The sequence below is a fragment of the Rhinichthys klamathensis genome, unplaced genomic scaffold (assembly GCF_029890125.1).
Source record: "Rhinichthys klamathensis goyatoka isolate OS25496 unplaced genomic scaffold, OSU_Roscu_1.1 h1tg000657l_1, whole genome shotgun sequence".
NCBI lineage: Eukaryota > Metazoa > Chordata > Actinopteri > Cypriniformes > Leuciscidae > Rhinichthys > Rhinichthys klamathensis.
In genome coordinates, this window is record NW_026607100.1 from 255,284 (window position 1) to 273,032 (window position 17,749).

The 17,749-nt window shown below is 39.5% G+C and overlaps 1 protein-coding gene across 1 annotated transcript in view; it reads left to right on the forward strand.

Moving 5' to 3' along the window:
* Positions 1-17,412, forward strand: part of atm (ATM serine/threonine kinase) — an 87,508-nt gene extending 70,096 nt beyond the window's left edge. The window contains exons 46-62 of the mRNA XM_056241630.1: positions 124-294; positions 396-515; positions 2,534-2,751; positions 2,833-3,040; positions 3,796-3,924; positions 4,014-4,154; positions 4,673-4,811; positions 5,883-5,965; positions 6,053-6,193; positions 6,501-6,617; positions 8,500-8,649; positions 9,759-9,924; positions 12,767-12,853; positions 12,942-13,056; positions 13,217-13,280; positions 13,369-13,514; positions 17,181-17,412. Of these exons, the coding sequence (XP_056097605.1) occupies positions 124-294; positions 396-515; positions 2,534-2,751; positions 2,833-3,040; positions 3,796-3,924; positions 4,014-4,154; positions 4,673-4,811; positions 5,883-5,965; positions 6,053-6,193; positions 6,501-6,617; positions 8,500-8,649; positions 9,759-9,924; positions 12,767-12,853; positions 12,942-13,056; positions 13,217-13,280; positions 13,369-13,514; positions 17,181-17,361 (2,376 nt within the window). The 3' untranslated portion in view covers positions 17,362-17,412. The remainder of the gene's footprint in view (positions 1-123; positions 295-395; positions 516-2,533; positions 2,752-2,832; positions 3,041-3,795; positions 3,925-4,013; positions 4,155-4,672; positions 4,812-5,882; positions 5,966-6,052; positions 6,194-6,500; positions 6,618-8,499; positions 8,650-9,758; positions 9,925-12,766; positions 12,854-12,941; positions 13,057-13,216; positions 13,281-13,368; positions 13,515-17,180) is intronic.
* The last annotated feature ends 337 nt before the right edge of the window (positions 17,413-17,749 follow it).

The following is a 17,749-nucleotide window of genomic DNA, read 5'->3' on the forward strand; positions in this document are numbered from 1 at the left end:
ATATTAATACCTAACAAACCTTGTGAAATATTTTGCCTGAAAAGTGTGTTTGTGCTCTGTCATGAAATACAATGCCCCTTGTATGGTATTGCAAAGGCATATGTCATGCATGTGTTGTTCTAGCTGGCCGAGCGGGCCGTCTTCCACATGAAGCGGCACAGCCTGGTCAGTGGGGGCGTTGGCAGCAGCTCGTGGGCCTGCCAGCTGGAGGAGGCTCAGGTGTTCTGGGTGAAGAAGGAACACGGGCTGGCTCTGGGGCTGCTCAAACAGATGATCCAAAAACTGGAGGATCTAGTGAGTTGAAATGTGGCTAAGGTGGCTTCTATAGTCCATTTCACTAACGCCAAATGTGCTCGCATGTCTGCTGAATGACACAGAACGCCTTTGTGTGACAGGTGTGTGTGAACCCTGCTGTGGTGCCGGTGTATTCTGAGTGTTTGAGACTGTGTGGAAGCTGGCTGGCTGAATCCTGCCTGGAGAGCCCTGCTATCATACTGGAGAAATACCTGGAGAGGGTAAAGCACTCATATGTTCTGCAAGGCATGATGGGAAATAAAAGGAATTCTGTGACATATAAGTAGTCTAAGTGTGCACTATTTCTGTTCTAGTGCCATTGTAGAATAAGCTTTATAACACAATTCTGTACAATGGTAAATATCAAAGTAGGGCTGTGTGTTTAATCAAAATAATGATAATAATGTTTATTTTATACGTGGACGTTTTTACAATACAACAATGGAAAAATACAACAATAAAGTAGGAGAGAACAAGTGTATAGTACGTAATACAGCAACACACACAACATCATTTAAGGAAAAGGTGGGTTTTCAGTTCTCTTGAAGTCAGGGATATTGGAGATGTCCCGGAGCGACTGTACAATTCTACAATTTGTGAGCGGCCGGCAACACTGAACGCCTACCTCCAAATATCCAAATATTGACAGCTTGAAGCAGGGTGTGACAAGAGAACCCTTACTGGAGGACATAAGCGAGCGAAGTGAGGAGTAGGGGTGACGGAGATCATAAATATATTGTAGAGTGGCAGTGGTGAGCATTGAAAATGATGAGGAGGAATTTATATTGGATTTGATGGGGAAACGGACAGCCAGTGTAGATTGTGGAGGATGGGGGGGATGTGAGAACACTTTTTGGAAAAGGTGAGATCCATTGAAGCAGAATTATGAATGTTCTGGAGTCTATTGATTGATTATTGGGAATCAATCAATATTAGGGCTGTCACTGTTCGATTTTTGAGACATAAGTGTTCATTGGAGCGATTTCCATGTCTAAAGACATTTCCATTTTCAACACCAAATATAGGCAAATCCACGGACACCTAACAGGCATGAGGACGAACGTAAAGAGGGCGCTTGAGACGCGCACAAGTCAGCAATATTTCTGATGATTTATTGCCCTGTAGTTTCGTGCACAATGATAAACAGGAGTGCAACATTCAGGGATTGAAATGAACACCCTCCAACTCGCCAAATGCGGGTAAAAATTAACTTTGGCGGGTAACGCTGTCAAATCACGAGCCAATTTGGCGTGTTTCTATGTTAGCCTACTCATTTGCTGGGGAAGTTCGTGTAAGCCAAATCTGCACGGATTTAGCGCAAATACACAACTCGTGAGTCCTCATGAGCAAAAAAAATAGAGCATTGCAGTAGCCAAGACGTGATGTAGCGAATGCATGAACAAAGGTTTCAGCGTCAGTGGAGTCAGCATAGGACACAGCCTGGCAATGTTGTGGAGATGAAGAAAGCATTCATTGGTGGGAGAAGAAATGTGTGAAGTGAAGGAGTGTGGAATCGAAGGTAACTCGAACCGTAAGAACAGGTTGAGCCAATACACCATCAATATCTAATGCGGGTCACCATAGTGAAGTTGAGGAAGATATGGTGTGATTATCAAATCGCAAAGGCTGCAATTTAATGAAATAAATGTATGTGCTTTATAAATGTAAGTGCGGCAATTTGTTTTTACACAATATTTTTGATTATTATATTATATTTCTTAAATACTTTTTTACAGTGAAATATTACAGTAGTAATCTTTTTTATTTTGTTTTTATTCAGTATTTTTTTATTTATATAAATTCAATTATTATTATTATTGCCATATTAATATAAACCACACAATTGAATCCAAATTGTGCAGCCCTACAAACAAGCACAGCAAACCTGGAATTTTTTTAAATCACATTTTATATCACATTTTTTATAAGAAAAATCTAAATTCGATGTTTTACCCAAATCATGCAGCAAATTGACGGTGTCTTGTTTTGTTTGTTTATATTGTGAAAATTATGGTAATGTATCTTTTATGATGGTCATCTTCCTATGTGATTTGTATGATGGTCAACTTTTTGTATTATGTTTGTTTTATGTCATTAGTGTCTTTTAAGCCTATTTGGGCTGGGCATGTAAGTGCAAGACACTTTAATAAATAAAATAATTAAAAATATCAAAGTGCCATGGTCATAGCATGGTACCATAACCTTGTGTTTGCATTAATGATGTGTTGTTGCTGGATAGGCAGTGGAGGTCATTGAGGACCACTGTGGAGATTCAGACGCTAAACTCCAGAGCCAGAAGACCCAGGCGTTCCTTTCGCTTGCCCGTTTTTCTGACGCACAGTACCAGAGCATCGAAAACTACATGAAGTCGTCTGAGTTTGAGAACAAGCATGCTCTTCTGGAAAAGGCCAAGGAGGAAGTGGACCTGATGCGGGAGAGGAAGGTCGTCAACAACAGGTCAGCGTGAAACCATCTTATGTAGAAATCTTTTGCTCACCAGTTACACATATACGAAGTGTTAAACATGTCTTTGTGCAGATACACAGTGAAAGTTCAGAGAGAACTAGAGCTGGACGTCAAGGCACTGGCTAACCTACAGGCCGACCGCAACCGCTTCCTTCTCAAGGCCGTGGAGAACTACATTCAGTGCCTGGAGCTGGGAGAAGAACATGACACCTGGGTCTTCAGACTGGCCTCGCTCTGGCTGGAGAATGCAGATGTCAAAACCGTGAATGACATGATGAAGGTATGACAACATCTCCCAGAAGTCCAGAGTACTGCAACATGGAGGAAGCAGAGATGAAAGTCTCTAAATTAGGGCTGTCACTGTTCGATTTTTGAGACATACGTGTTCATTGAAGCGATTTCCATGTCTAAAGACGTTTCCATTTTCAACACCAAATATAGGCAAATCCACGGACACCTAACAGGCATGAGGACGAACGTAAAGAGGACGCTTGAGACACGCACAAGTCAGCAATATTTCTGATGATTTATTGGCGTGTAGTTTCGTGCACAATGATAAACAGGAGTGCAACATTCAGGGATTGAAATGAACACCCTCCAACAAATGCGGGAAAAAATGAACTTTGGCGGGTAACGCTGTCAAATCACGAGCCAATCTGGAGTGTTTCTATGTTAGCCTACTCACTTTGCTGGGGAAGTTCGTGTAAGCCAAATCTGCGCGGATTTAGCGCAAATACACAACTCATGAGTCCTCATGATACATTAAATACAGCATATTGCACAGAATCTGCTCATTTCTGGCTTACATGAACACACACGTCACTACGCAACAAATAACGGCGCGCTTGTTCATTTGCATTGAAGTAATAGCGAATATTAAAAAGCATCAAAATTTGATTCCCTATTTTTGTTTTCGAAACTTGTGTTGGTTGGTCCGATCGATTGAGCAATCGATTTTGGAACGTAAAGTGACAGCCCTACTCTAATAGGGTCTAGAATCTACAGATTCTGAGTTGTAATCTGTGTTTTTATTAGAGTGGTGTAAAGAAAATCCCATCATATAAGTTCCTGCCCCTGATGTACCAGTTGGCTGCTCGCATGGGCACTAAAGTGTCCAGTTCCATGACCTCGCAGGACGTGGGCTTCCATCATGTGCTAAACGAGGTAACATTCGCCTTTCTTTTTATTCAGAATTTGAACCTCATAAGTCAAATCTACCATAGACGCACAACTGAAACATGTTCTGTCGTCAGCTGATCTGTCAGTCATCCACCGACCACCCCCACCACACGCTCTTCATCATTTTGGCACTGGTCAACGCCAACAAGGATGAGAGTTTCTCTCGCAGTCGCATATCCAAGAGCAGTGCCCGCCAACCTTCACCTCTGGACTTGGTATAAAACACAGAAGACAGAATCATAAGTCTTTTACATTTTGGCTGCATTGGCTAAACATTTGTTATGAGATGAGTTTTTCATATCTAGCTATAATGTCTAAATCAGTGGTTCTCAACTGGTTTGGCCATGGGACACACATTTTCCCATTGTCATTAAGCCATGACCCACATTGTCAGGAATTTGAATCAAGTATTTATTTCTCAAAAATAGTTGACACACACACAAGTCCCACTTTATTTAACATACACATAGACTGTAAGAATATCACTAACACTGATGAATAACAGTATAAGGGAAGGCTATTAAATAGCAGTCCCAAACTAGTTTTTCATGATACAATACGTTGTGGAAATAGTTGGAAACTGAGTTACCATGCTAAATACACAATACTAATATGAACTGTTAATAAAACATGGAAACATACTATGTAGAAATCCAAAAGTTTTACAGTAGCGTTATGTCCTGACTAACGTTGTTACTAAATGATAAACTTAATTAAATGTGTTGGTCTGTAGGAACGGGCCGAGGTCGCTCGAAAGATCATTGACGTGGTTCGTAAAAAGAGGCCCAAGATGGTCAAAGACATTGAGACACTTTGCAATGCCTACATCACGTTGGCATACATGGACGCCAGTCGCCATAAAACTGAAAAGAGTGAGTAAAAGTCAACCATCTGAGGAGATTCACTTCCTGTCTATTCCCATTATAATGCAAGTCAGTTTGCACTTAAAGGTTCTTTAGTGTACTTGGTGTCCCAAAAAAGTTTTAAGCACTAATTTGACAAAATCAGTGTTTTCTTGATAAGTAATAGATGTATGTTGAGTTGATTTTCAGTTCATTTTAGAAAAACAAAAAAGTAATTTAATTGCTGTTCAAATCTTTGCACAAATTGTTTTTCTTTTTTAAGGGTTAATATATGAGAAGTATTAGTTTATCAATGTCAGAGCCCTTATCAAACTTGCCAGCCTATATTGTGAAATTGTTGATAATAATGAGTCAATATTGTTACCCACCTTGACATTTTTATTTTCATTTTAATTTAAACATTGTAGTTATAATTTGTATCTATTTATTTAGTTTATTTGAGTATTTAGTGTTTATTGCACAAAATGACACGCATCATGGCTTTAGACATGTCTCAAATTTTAATATGATTGCAAAAACTGCATATCTTAAATGAAGTATAAACAAAATCGTGTATAATGTCCTGAAGTGGACTAATACTTTTTTTTAGGATTAGGCGCTTGCTTTTACTGACCAATTGTTACACTTTTTTGTTTTTAAAACACCAGTGTTTTAAGATCCATTTTTCACTCACAAAATTACCTGTACAACAAGTCATTTTGGATCAAAGCACCAGCTAATTTACTAATTAGCAGTTATTTAATTAGCAATATTATTTTATGGTTCCTATCAGAGTTGTACATTAATAGTGCTGGTAAAGTAGGTAAGAAACGAAAATGGTGACACATATGCTTCTCGAACAAGAACAAATGTAGGGCGGGATTGATTTTGTCCATTAGGAATTAGGCATGTGCATCGATAAATAATTTATATATAATGTTTTTGTAATATTCCATAAAAAACAAGAATTGTACATTTTGATTTCATGGTGACTTTCAGGCAAGTGGCACTTATAGACTTAGTCAAAATGGTCAACGTTATAAATGTTATATTCTGACTACAGACTGTTTATTGTTAAATATGATTGTCTTTTCTGTGCAGAAGCCATACCCATCCCACCGGAACAACCCATCATGCAAATCAAAGACCTCAATGATGTCGTCATCCCCACCATGGACATCAAGGTGACACATGATCACTGAAGGATCTTGTTCGTCAGAGAAGCCTGTGCTCTGTGGTGTGGTTACTTGAGTCTGTTGTTGTTCTTTCAGGTGGACCCATCAGGCAAATATGAAGACCTTGTGACTGTCAGGTCATTCAAACCTCACTTTCACCTTGCTGGAGGTGTGAACCTCCCCAAAATAATCGACTGTGAGGGTTCAGACGGCAAGAGCAGGAGACAGCTGGTCAAGGTCTGCTTATCCAAGAACACGATCACCTCTTCAGGGTTTTTCTTTTTTCTCAATAATCACATCGAGTCAAAAAGATGATTTCGTATTTCACTTAGTAGTTTTGTGTTTTTTATATATGTATGCAGTATTAGGACACTGAACCCCTGGAGACCCCTTCGTTTGTGTTAGATTCGTTTGTGTGCGGACAAAATCGGCCCAAAATTGCTTGGACATGTCTTAATCTTCTTACCTGTTTAAAACATGTGTAGGTTTGCCGATCAGTCTTGTTAATAATTGAATCTGAAGTGAGGTGCTGTGTTCGACACAGGGTCAGGACGATCTGAGGCAGGACGCAGTGATGCAGCAGGTCTTTCATATGTGCTCCACTCTTCTCCAGCGCAACGCAGAAACTCGCAAGAGGAAACTCAACATCCGCCGCTACAAAGTACAGACACCTTTCATACACTATCCTGATCGCACATCTGGTTTTATTAACTAAAACATTTGCTAACAGTATTCAGATGTTTTGATAATGTCTATGATTTAAGCTTTATGTGCATACACTTAAAAACTTTATACCATGGTCTGCCTGAATATTCGATTCTGATTGGCTGAAAAGGTGTGCATTAGTCCCCTGTAGTCTAGGGGTGGGCGGTATGACCAAAATTCTATTTCACGGTATGACTAATTTTATTTCACGGTAACGATATATTCCACGATATAGTTATTTATATATGTAGTTATTCTCGAAAAATCGACAAAAAAGGGCTTTGCATAATAAATAAACCCAAATACTTTAGAAATGAAAAGTACTTCACATTGTTTTCTGTTTCTCTTATTTGGTAAATTATTTCTTTGGTAAACTATTTAGATAGCTAAATATAAACAAAACACACTCATCAACTTTTAGATGAACTTCCCCCAACTGATTGATATTAAATACAACTCATCGGTGCAATTAAACTTTAAATAAAGTGTTTCTGAATAATTTTTCAATCTCATGTTATGCTTTACTTCATCAATCAGTTTATAATATAAATATTTTATATTGAACTATTCTATTCATGATAAATTATTTATTTCCTTTTAATTTTGTAGGATAGTAATACTAGTTATGTTTAAATGTGTTCCCCGGTACATTTGTGCCATGTCTGCTTAGGCTACACTGCGTTTTTAAGGGGCTTGTTTTGCTCTTTTTGTGATATCTGGCAACCCGTCACCCTGCGCTTTAATCAATAGAAGTTCAGAAGTGACTAGAAGGTGAGCAGCAGTTTGAAAACCGAACAGCAGCTACTGTTAGTGTTGGCAAAGTAGCCTAGTTTAAATGATACACACCTGTAACTGCGTCATTATTTGACCATAGCCCGGTGAACACCGCGCTCCCTCAGTGCGTGTGCACGCGCGCGTCTTCTGCATCAGTAAAATGCGATCGGTTAATTTGAGTGTCAACCTGTAATCACGTATCGAATCAAAGGAAGATTTTATCAGCTGGTTCAGTGGCCAATTGTTTGGAGTTAGAAATATATAACTCGCGATGCATATTTAGTCATTTTGCCTCAGATAGGCTACAGGATTATACATTCACTTTAACAAGCAGGTTGTTCATTACCACGGGCGGCAAACTGTTTGCGTGTTTAAAAACTATACATAAGAGATGAAAAGATGCAGATAACTATACATTATTTAAGGTTATTTCTATTCGTTACGATATTGATATATGAACTGTTGTTGTCCAGCTTTCCCCGTTGCGAGCGTACACTCCTCTAATCTGTAGCTGGGTGCTGCACTGCTCTAGTTAACTGCTGCGCCTTCCCCCCCGAAAATATCACGTTAACAACAACCCTTTAGAAAATGTAATTCCTTTGTGGATCATCTTGATCTGCTTTCTCCGTGTTTCTTTTTATAATTCGCTGTGTTTCAGTCTCACGCACGTTGCACGCGAGTTAACCACGCCCACTTATTTGCATGTCGCGGTATACACGGAATAAAAAAATCTGTTACGGTTGACATTTTCTACCGCGGTAACGATATATACCGTCATACCGCCCAGCCCTACTGTAGTCAATCATTTTATCCCTTTAAACTCATCTTTGATCACCAAAATTACATATTTAAACATTCTTCATGCCTTAAAATAGCTTGAATGCAACTCTACACCCTTGCCTCATTTAGTATACGCAGTTCTATGAATATAATTGACTACACAGGTAGTTCCAGTCAGTTTAATCATCGCTCGATATAAATGCGCTGCTTTCATTGAATCACACTCGCACACGGAGAAACATTCAGAAGCACTTTATCAACTCTGAGCCATGTGTTTGTCCCAGGTGGTGCCGTTTTCCCAGCGCAGTGGTGTTTTGGAGTGGTGTTCTGGTACTGTGCCCATTGGAGAGTTCCTGGTGGACCCACAGAAGGGGGCACACAAACGCTTCCGCCCACAGGACTGGCCCAACATGTCCTGTCGCAAGAAAATGATGGTACTGGAGTCATTCTTACAGACATTTTACTATGTTTGTCATATTAGGGATTGTCTTTAAAGCTGCAGTCCGTGGCTTTTTTTGGGTTAAAAATTATCCAAAATACATATTTGAGAAAATACATAACCAGCCAGTGTTCAAAACTCTCTGCTTTAGCTCGATTCAACGCGGTAAGCTTGTAATAATGTTTTTAATTCCAGTGGTACTGGTGGATTCCCGCGGGAGATTCGAGCATGTCTTTGAGTCATTACGTCACATCTGTACACATAAAGAAGAGTCTCGGCTAGTAGGCTATATTGAGTCATTACGTCACATCTGCACACATAAAGAAGAGTCTCGGCTAGTAGACTATATTGAGTCATTACGTCACATCTGTACACATAAAGAAGAGTCTCGGCTAGTAGGCTATATTGTGTGTGAGGATGTTGGAGGTGGAGATTTATAGCCTTTTCTCACAGCACTTGATATAATTAAACTTATCAATTTGATGGCGGATCCAGAAAGGTTCAAATGACAATCACCAAAGACAACAGATTCACCCGCTGTAAAATGCAAAAGATTTCGTTCGGACTTCGGAGAGGCTACAGAAAAAAAGAGACTGCAACCGGCCCATGCGAAAACAAGGATAATATCGGAAGGACATTACATGTAGTCACGCAATGCTGACGTTGTTAACATTAACAATTTGAGAACAAAGTATAATTTGCACGGTTTTGCGTGATAAGCGATTGTTAGATTTAATCAGCGCGATTTACTGCAATGTCAGAACCAGAACAAAAGTGGATGTTACTTACTAGTTCAGATTATATTTTCCGGTGAAAATTCTTATGTTGGTCATACTTCCAAAAAGAATAATCTGTGATTCTGAATGCCAGTATCCACACCGGCGGTGACTGACAGCACACTCTCCTCAAACACTGTGTTCATCCGCGCTGTGCCGTGTCGAGGGTGTCGAACTACAACTCACGTAAAGTTGATAATTCCGCGAATAACTGCAATTGCAGATTTCGAACAGAGATGGCGACAAAGAGGAAAAACTGCGGACTGCAGCTTTAAAAAAACGATTATTTATGAAATATTTGACTCATGTTCTCGTTGTGGTGATGTAGGAGGCTCAAAGGCTGGAGTTCGATGACAAACTTCAGGCTTTCTCAGAAGTGTGCCGGAAATTCCGGCCAGTTTTCCGATACTTTTGCATGGAGCGCTTCCTAGATCCTGCAGTGTGGCTGGAGAGACAGCTGGCGTACACTCGCAGTGTGGCCACCTCTTCTATCGGTACTCATACACACTACATACACACAACTTTCCATTTGAGTTCCACAAAGTTTCCATTTGACCATAAACTGATTATAGGGTCGGAAATTAACGGGGGCTTGGGGCACAATACACCCAAAATGAACAAAAATGGTCTCCAAATTCAAGATAAGGAGGCAGAGAATGCCTCTGTACAATTTCTAAATAAGTCTAATACAGCTGTCATGAAAGTGTTGATTGCGACATGACATTTAGATGCAGCATTGAGCATTAAAACCAATCACAGACGTTTCTGTTGAGGCTATGAATGCAGAGGCCAGTCCGAGGCGTTTAAAGAGAGTCAGCGCTGAAAACACACTGGGGTTTTGTTCATTGCTCACACTCACTGAGTAAAAGCTGCTGTCCCGTAGATTCTCTCATCATAAACAGCAGAGTGCAGATACAATATAAGTCAAGGATTCACTGAAGTCATGGACCGCTTCAGTGATGAAGGGAAATGCAATTTGCTCACATTCTTTATATCATTTATCCATAGGTTTTACATATATCATATACACTCACCGGCCACTTTATTAGGTACACCTGTCCAACTGCTCGTTAACACTTAATTTCTAAGCAGCCAATCACATGGCGGCAACTCAGTGCATTTAGGCATGTAGACATGGTCAAGACAATCTCCTGCAGTTCAAACCGAGCATCAGTATGGGGAAGAAAGTTGATTTGAGTGACTTTGAACGTGGCATGATTGTTGGTGCCAGAAGGGCTGGTCTGAGTATTTCAGAAACTGCTAATCTACTGGGATTTTCACGCACAACCATCTCTAGGGTTTACAGAGAATGGTCCGAAAAAGAAAAAACATCCAGTGAGCGGCAGTTCTGTGGGCGGAAATGCCTTGTTGATGCCAGAGGTCAGAGGAGAATGGCCAGACTGGTTCGAGCTGATAGAAGGGCAACAGTGACTGAAATAACCACTCGTTACAACCGAGGTATGCAGCAAAGCATTTGTGAAGCCACAACACGCACAACCTTGAGGCGGATGGGCTACAACAGCAGAAGACTCCACCGGGTACCACTCATCTCCACTACAAATAGGAAAAAGAGGCTACAATTTGCAAGAGCTCACCAAAATTGAACAGTTGAAGACTGGAAAAATGTTGCCTGGTCTGATGAGTCTCGATTTCTGTTGAGACATTCAGATGTTAGAGTCAGAATTTGGCGTAAACAGAATGAGAACATGGATCCATCATGCCTTGTTACCACTGTGCAGGCTGGTGGTGGTGGTGTAATGGTGTGGGGGATGTTTTCCTGGCACACTTTAGGCCCCTTAGTGCCAATTGGGCATCGTTTAAATGCCACGGCCTACCTGAGCATTGTTTCTGACCATGTCCATCCCTTTATGGCCACCATGTACCCATCCTCTGATGGCTACTTCCACCATGTCACAAAGCTCTAATCATTTCAAATTGGTTTCTTGTACATGACAATGAGTTCACTGTACTAAAATGGCCTCCACAGTCACCAGATCTCAACCCAATAGAGCATCTTTGGGATGTGGTGGAACGGGGGATTCGCATCATGGATGTGCAGCCGACAAATCTGCGGCAACTGTGTGATGCCATCATGTCAATATGGACCAAAGTCCCTGAGGAATGCTTCCAGCACCTTGTTGAATCTATGCCACGAAGAATTGAGGCAGTTCTGAAGGCAAAAGGGGGTCCAACCCGTTACTAGCATGGGGTACCTAATAAAGTGGCCGGTGAGTGTATGTTATATCATATGTTTTACATGCTACGAAAATAACTACCGGTACTGTGAAGTCTTGGTTTTCTAATGTGTAGAAAGCAATGAACAATTAAACAAATGTCTGTGTAGCCAGAATATGACATGCAGTTTGTCCATGTATTTTATTAAATGACATTATTATTGTAGTAGTAGTAGTAGTGATTATTATTAATCACCACTTTTGAGCAACATTGAACAGTCTGTCAGAGTTTGTACAAGGTGTTTAAAGTACTTGAATTTGACTTTTTGAAACGTAACTCCTGGAAAACCCTTGAAAACAGGCATATTTACGAAGAGGTACTTGAAAAGTGCTTAACTTATTCAAGTGCAATATATATGAAATGTCATATTTTTTCAGAAAAAAACACAAATCTTCTCACGCAAAATTATCACTGCGTAAACCCCCACCAGATACAAAATACGGCAACATTATAATGTCAAATATTATTTATTGAACAGTTATACCCTTTGTAATAATAAATGTATATATTATATACGTTATAAGTTGTATTTTGGATACCTTATATCTGTAATTTGAGTTTAAAAAACACTGAAAATATTGTTTAAAAAGTGCGATCTCTGATTGTAGTCTTTGAAAACTAAAAAAGTAGTGCTTGAAAAGTCCTGGGATTTGATTTTACGGTATCTGTACAAACCGTGGTCTGTGTGAATAAACATAAATGCAGCTTCTGCTCTACCTTAGCTGTAAAGATGCCTTTTGTTAATGTTGATAACATTTAATTGATAATGCTCTGGAGTATTCTGATTGATTGAAGTACTTGGTTAAATGTATGTAGGCCTACTTGACGTAAAAGGCAAGTTAGGCAACACGAATACATTTAATTAGATAATTAGAAAGGTAAAAATACCCCCCCCTCCCTCCCCCCTCCCTGGAAATCAATACCGTTCCAGTATTAATGGAAAAGTTCATGTCTGACCCTGGTGATGTGTCATTTCTCCGTCCCGGAGATACATTTGGCCTCAGATTTTCCCAACCCCTTTAAAATACAATATGATTTCCTGGATTTCATAGACAATCATGTGAGTGATGTGAAAGTAGTGATGTGTCTTGTGTCTGACAGTGGGTTACATCGTCGGCCTGGGCGATCGGCACATTCAGAACATCCTCATTGATGAACAGACTGCAGAACTGGTCCACATCGACCTCGGTATGTGTACACCCAAAACAAACGCTTCGGAAGGTCTCGGCTCTTTTCCTGTGTTTTACATTTTCACCTCTGTCGTCTCTCCGCACAGGTGTTGCGTTCGAGCAGGGTAAAATCTTGCCCACCCCTGAGACGGTTCCCTTCAGGCTGTCTCGGGACATTGTGGATGGGATGGGCATCACAGGGGTGGAGGGCGTCTTCCGGAGGTCAGTCTTTCACATGTGAACAAAGCGAGCGTTGTGAACCCACTAAACCTGTTTCAAGTGTAAAAAACCCAAAATGGGACTCTTGATGTTGTGTGACATTATAAACAAAATGTATTTTGATTTCTGTGAAAGGAACTGAACAATTATTATGTTTTTTTAGATGTTGTGAGAAAACAATGGAAGTTATGAAGAGTTCTCAGGAAGCCCTGTTGACCATTGTGGAGGTACACAGATTCATGTATCCCATCTCACACCTGACAGCTGTCATCCGTCGGTAAATGAATGTTTGTGTGTGTGTGTGTGTGTGTGCAGGTGTTGCTGTACGACCCTCTGTTTGACTGGACCATGAACCCTCTGAAGGCCTTCTACCTGCAGCAGCACGATGAGCAGGCGGAGCTCAACGCCACGCTCAACCCCACGCCGGGGGCGGACGAGATCGACGCGCATCGCAAGGCCAGGTAACGCTCGTTTCCCTGGGGGTGTACACACTTAAGAGTCCCGTGCTCTGGTCCATTCGGTGAGCTATTTCACGTCCGGTTCGTCAGCTGTGGTCGCATTTCGCAACCTTTTTTCTTGGAGGTTTTGTTAAATTTTGTTAGAGGTCACACTGGTGCGACCACCACATCGCCCAACTGATAAGAGCCGCCAATTCTGTCGCATATGAGAAACATCGGTAACACGTTACTGGATGTGGTGTGCATAAGACTGACATGACACCTTCATAATCATGACATGACACATGTCATGAATATGAAGGATGTTTTATACATGTTTATGACAACTGTCATTAAGTGTCATTCGCTCAATTATGACATTTAGAATGCAAATATAACATTGTTTGAGATGTCTTTGTTATGACACTTTGACATGAACCAATACATCATAACCTGTCAGTGTTACCAAGACAGCATAAATTGTCATAAATATGTTATAAACATGACATAGCAGATTAATGATCAAACTTAAGAAAGCACTCAGCTTTATAGGTTAACATTACATTAAACTGTCATGCGGCTGGTTTTGACATTGGCTGTCATGAGGCCATTATAACTGTGTCATGAATATTTTTCTTGACCTCAACTATATGTGGTACAAATTGAATTTATCATTAAAATGTTATAATGGCCTCATGACAGCCAATGTCAAAACCAACCACCTGACAGTCTGTCAAATGTGAATTTACAAGAAATAAACGTAATGTCATTAGTTACTGCACTTGTTAATGCAAAACGATAGTAATTGTATGATAAAGTTAACTGATTAAAAACACACCTCAGATCTGGTGCTACTGCTCTCAAATGTTGCTCTGGAGCCCTGAACATGCATAGAATTTAAAGCACTAAAACTTAATGTTGAGCATGAACAAATATCAGCTTTTCACACTACGTTTGAACTAGAGGTGGGCATAGATTAATTTTTTTAATCTAGATTAATATTGAAATTAATCTAGATTAAAATGGCTCATTTGAATTCTCCCGAAGGCATTCAGAATATGTGTGCTACCCAAATAATGACTAAAAGTAAGTCTTTGAGAATAGTTTGCCTCGCGTACGGATGTGCATTTCTGCCAACAATGCCATTCGACAATCGAGGAGCAAAAGTCGAATATCGTAAAAAAAAAAAAAAAAAAAAAAACCGCAATGACAGAAAGGGAGGCCAATTTCATCTTTAGCGATTTGTCATCAAACAAACTGTTTATTAATTGAACAAGTAACATGTTTTCGTCCTTTTTTTAACATAGTAGGCTAATTGGAAGAAGAAAAAAACAATACGCACGACAGTCCGTTTTTGCATCGCCAATGCTCGTTAGATCAAAAAATAATGTCATCATTTGTCATAAGAATTTTATGTGAACCTGACTTGTTACTGCAATAGCCTCATTTTTAAACAAATTAGTTTCAATCAATGTAAACTATTCGTGTGATTATGCCACTGCGCAATACACGCGCAATACACACACAATGTATTACCTGAATGAAATGAAATCGAATGTATCCTCCTGGGGAATCATTCATTCACAGACAGCATACGAAGATGTTTAACTAATAAAGATCCTTATCGCTGGCAAAAATATGATGCATTTGCAGATTTGCATTCACTAGACTAGACTGTAGATCGGCCACTTCATCCAACGCTCTGATGCTCTTAAATCTTCCTGTTTCGACTCCGAGTGTGAATTGAAAGCGCTTCAGACGATTCAGTGCGCGAGGAACTGAACAGATCAACTGATTCGCGAACCGATTTAGACAGATCATCTGACAACTTGTTTGATGAAGTCTTTGAACAGAATCGACTCAAAAGAGTGATTCATTTGTAAATGAGCATCGCTCATGCCCATACAAAGGACACAGCGCGCTTGGAATAAACTCATTTAACAACGTATTGCATTAAAATAAAGTAACGAGAGGAACGTCGCCCAACGTAACAAAGTAAAAGTACACCTTGTGTCCCTGACAGGAAAACACCCTACTGCGCGATCTGTGACAGTAGGCGCGGCGTCATACTACACATTAGAATTGCGCGAAAATATAACGATATTCGAAAAGGCTATTTATGATCCCAACCCAACTTTGATTAACGGCGATATTTTTTTTATCGCCCGATAAGAGTCTCACGTTAACGCAGCACGTTAACGCCGATAACGGCCCAGCACTAGTTTGAACCTTTACAGGCGTTAAACATCCTATTACTTCTAATATTGAGGCGTAATATCCGTTTACCCTTGAACATGAAGCCCTATTTTGAACGTGTCGCTGGTATAAATTGTGAAACACTGCTTAGGAAGAATGTCTGCAATTAATCATAAACTACACCTCATGAGCTTTGTGTAGTTTTAAAGCCCGACAATAAGAAAAATCTATTTTATAAAAAAAAAAAAAAAAAAACCTTGCATGTTTTTTATTGAGCATCCTTTTTGATACATCAGGCTTATGGATCATATATATGATAGAGGAGAATATAGAGCTCACATTTAAGAAAAAAACAAACATGTTAACATGAGCAAACATATTCAATTTGGTGCAGTTGCTGATATTTATATGGCCAAAAAGTAAGATGAAAATGTACAAAAATGATGATTGTACAAAAAAGCATTACTTAAAAGCCTGATTTATCATATTTAATACATTTTGAAAATGTATCTAAACAATGATGTATGGATAATAAAGTAAACTTCGAGTTGCTTCAGTCCAGTATGTGTTCATCTTGAAATATTACTAACAATATACAAGTTATCTTACATTTACTACTATAAAAAACAGTAAAGATTTCACAGCAAAAAGAACTATTAATCAGGCGGCATGTAGTAGATTTTGAACAGTAGGATTTTCAGCGAGTTTTGATCATGTTAGTAATTTAGAGGGCTTTTCCATAGCAAATATGAATGAATGTGCGTATTGTTAGAATTGGGTCTCTTAAATTATGATTGCGCAATGACAGGATTTGGCTATAACTGCTGTATACAGTCAAACCAAAAATTATTCAGACACCAGATATAAATGTGATACTTTTTTACTAGTGGGTGCAGGACACTATAGTTCATTTATTTAAGTGAGGATAGCAAAATAAAGTAAACTGTGTGAGATATACTATACCCAAAAATTCTTCATACAGTGACTACCAGTAACATTTATAAAAATTTGGGACCAAAAAGTATTCAGACACTTTGACCTGACCATGTTTTGCTTTAGTGTTTTTCTTTAAATTTCTAATGCAACCTTTTTACACCACAGACTGAACAAAATTAAACTGAAGAAAATCAAACATTGCTTGGTGATTGGTTGAGCTAATCTAATTGTGTAGTTACATTTAACAGCTGACAGATATTCATCATAATTCATCTGTGAGAGTCTAACAGAAGGACGGACAAAACCAGTGAAATATAAACCGAGTTCTTGTCATATTTTATTACCATTTTCTAAACTATAGCGAATAAACTGATAATGTTGAAGGTGTCTGAATAAATGTTGGTCTGACTGTATCCATTTACCTCAGTACTGCTGTAGTTACAGTATAGAGTTGCTAAGAGGTTTTAAATGGACATACAGACGTGTTAAGCTTGTGTACACACATTTGTCCAGTTCGAGGCCACGTGTCTAACAGTCAGGTGTGTTGTGTTTGTGCAGTGACAGTCAGAGCTTTAATAAAGTGGCGGAGCGAGTGTTACTGCGCCTGCAGGAGAAGCTGAAGGGTGTTGAGGACGGGACGGTGCTCAGCGTGGGGGGCCAGGTAAACCTCCTCATTCAGCAGGCCATGGACCCCAAAAACCTCAGCCGCCTGTTCCCCGGGTGGCAGGCCTGGGTCTGATACACACGTGCAGCACTCGCCACTTTGATTCTTACACCAAAGAAATCTGCATATGAAATAATCTAAACAAGAGACAGTGGAAGTGCCTTATGACTGTATTCTCATGCGCTTCGTGACATGGAAGGTTCATCAACTCTGAACGTCCATCTTTAAAATGCACTATTAGCCTGTATATAATTAAATGACTTGAATATATTTGGCACTTAGCTATGTTTAGTATAGCCTAATGCTTCTAGTGAACAGTCGGATCTGTTTTTGTAAGGTTTTGTTCAAAACATTTACATCGATAATGCTTCTGGAACAAATTGAAAACTAATTTTATTCAATGTCATAGATAACAATGGAATTGAAAAGAAAGAGTAAAGTTAAACAAAAGCTTATCACATGC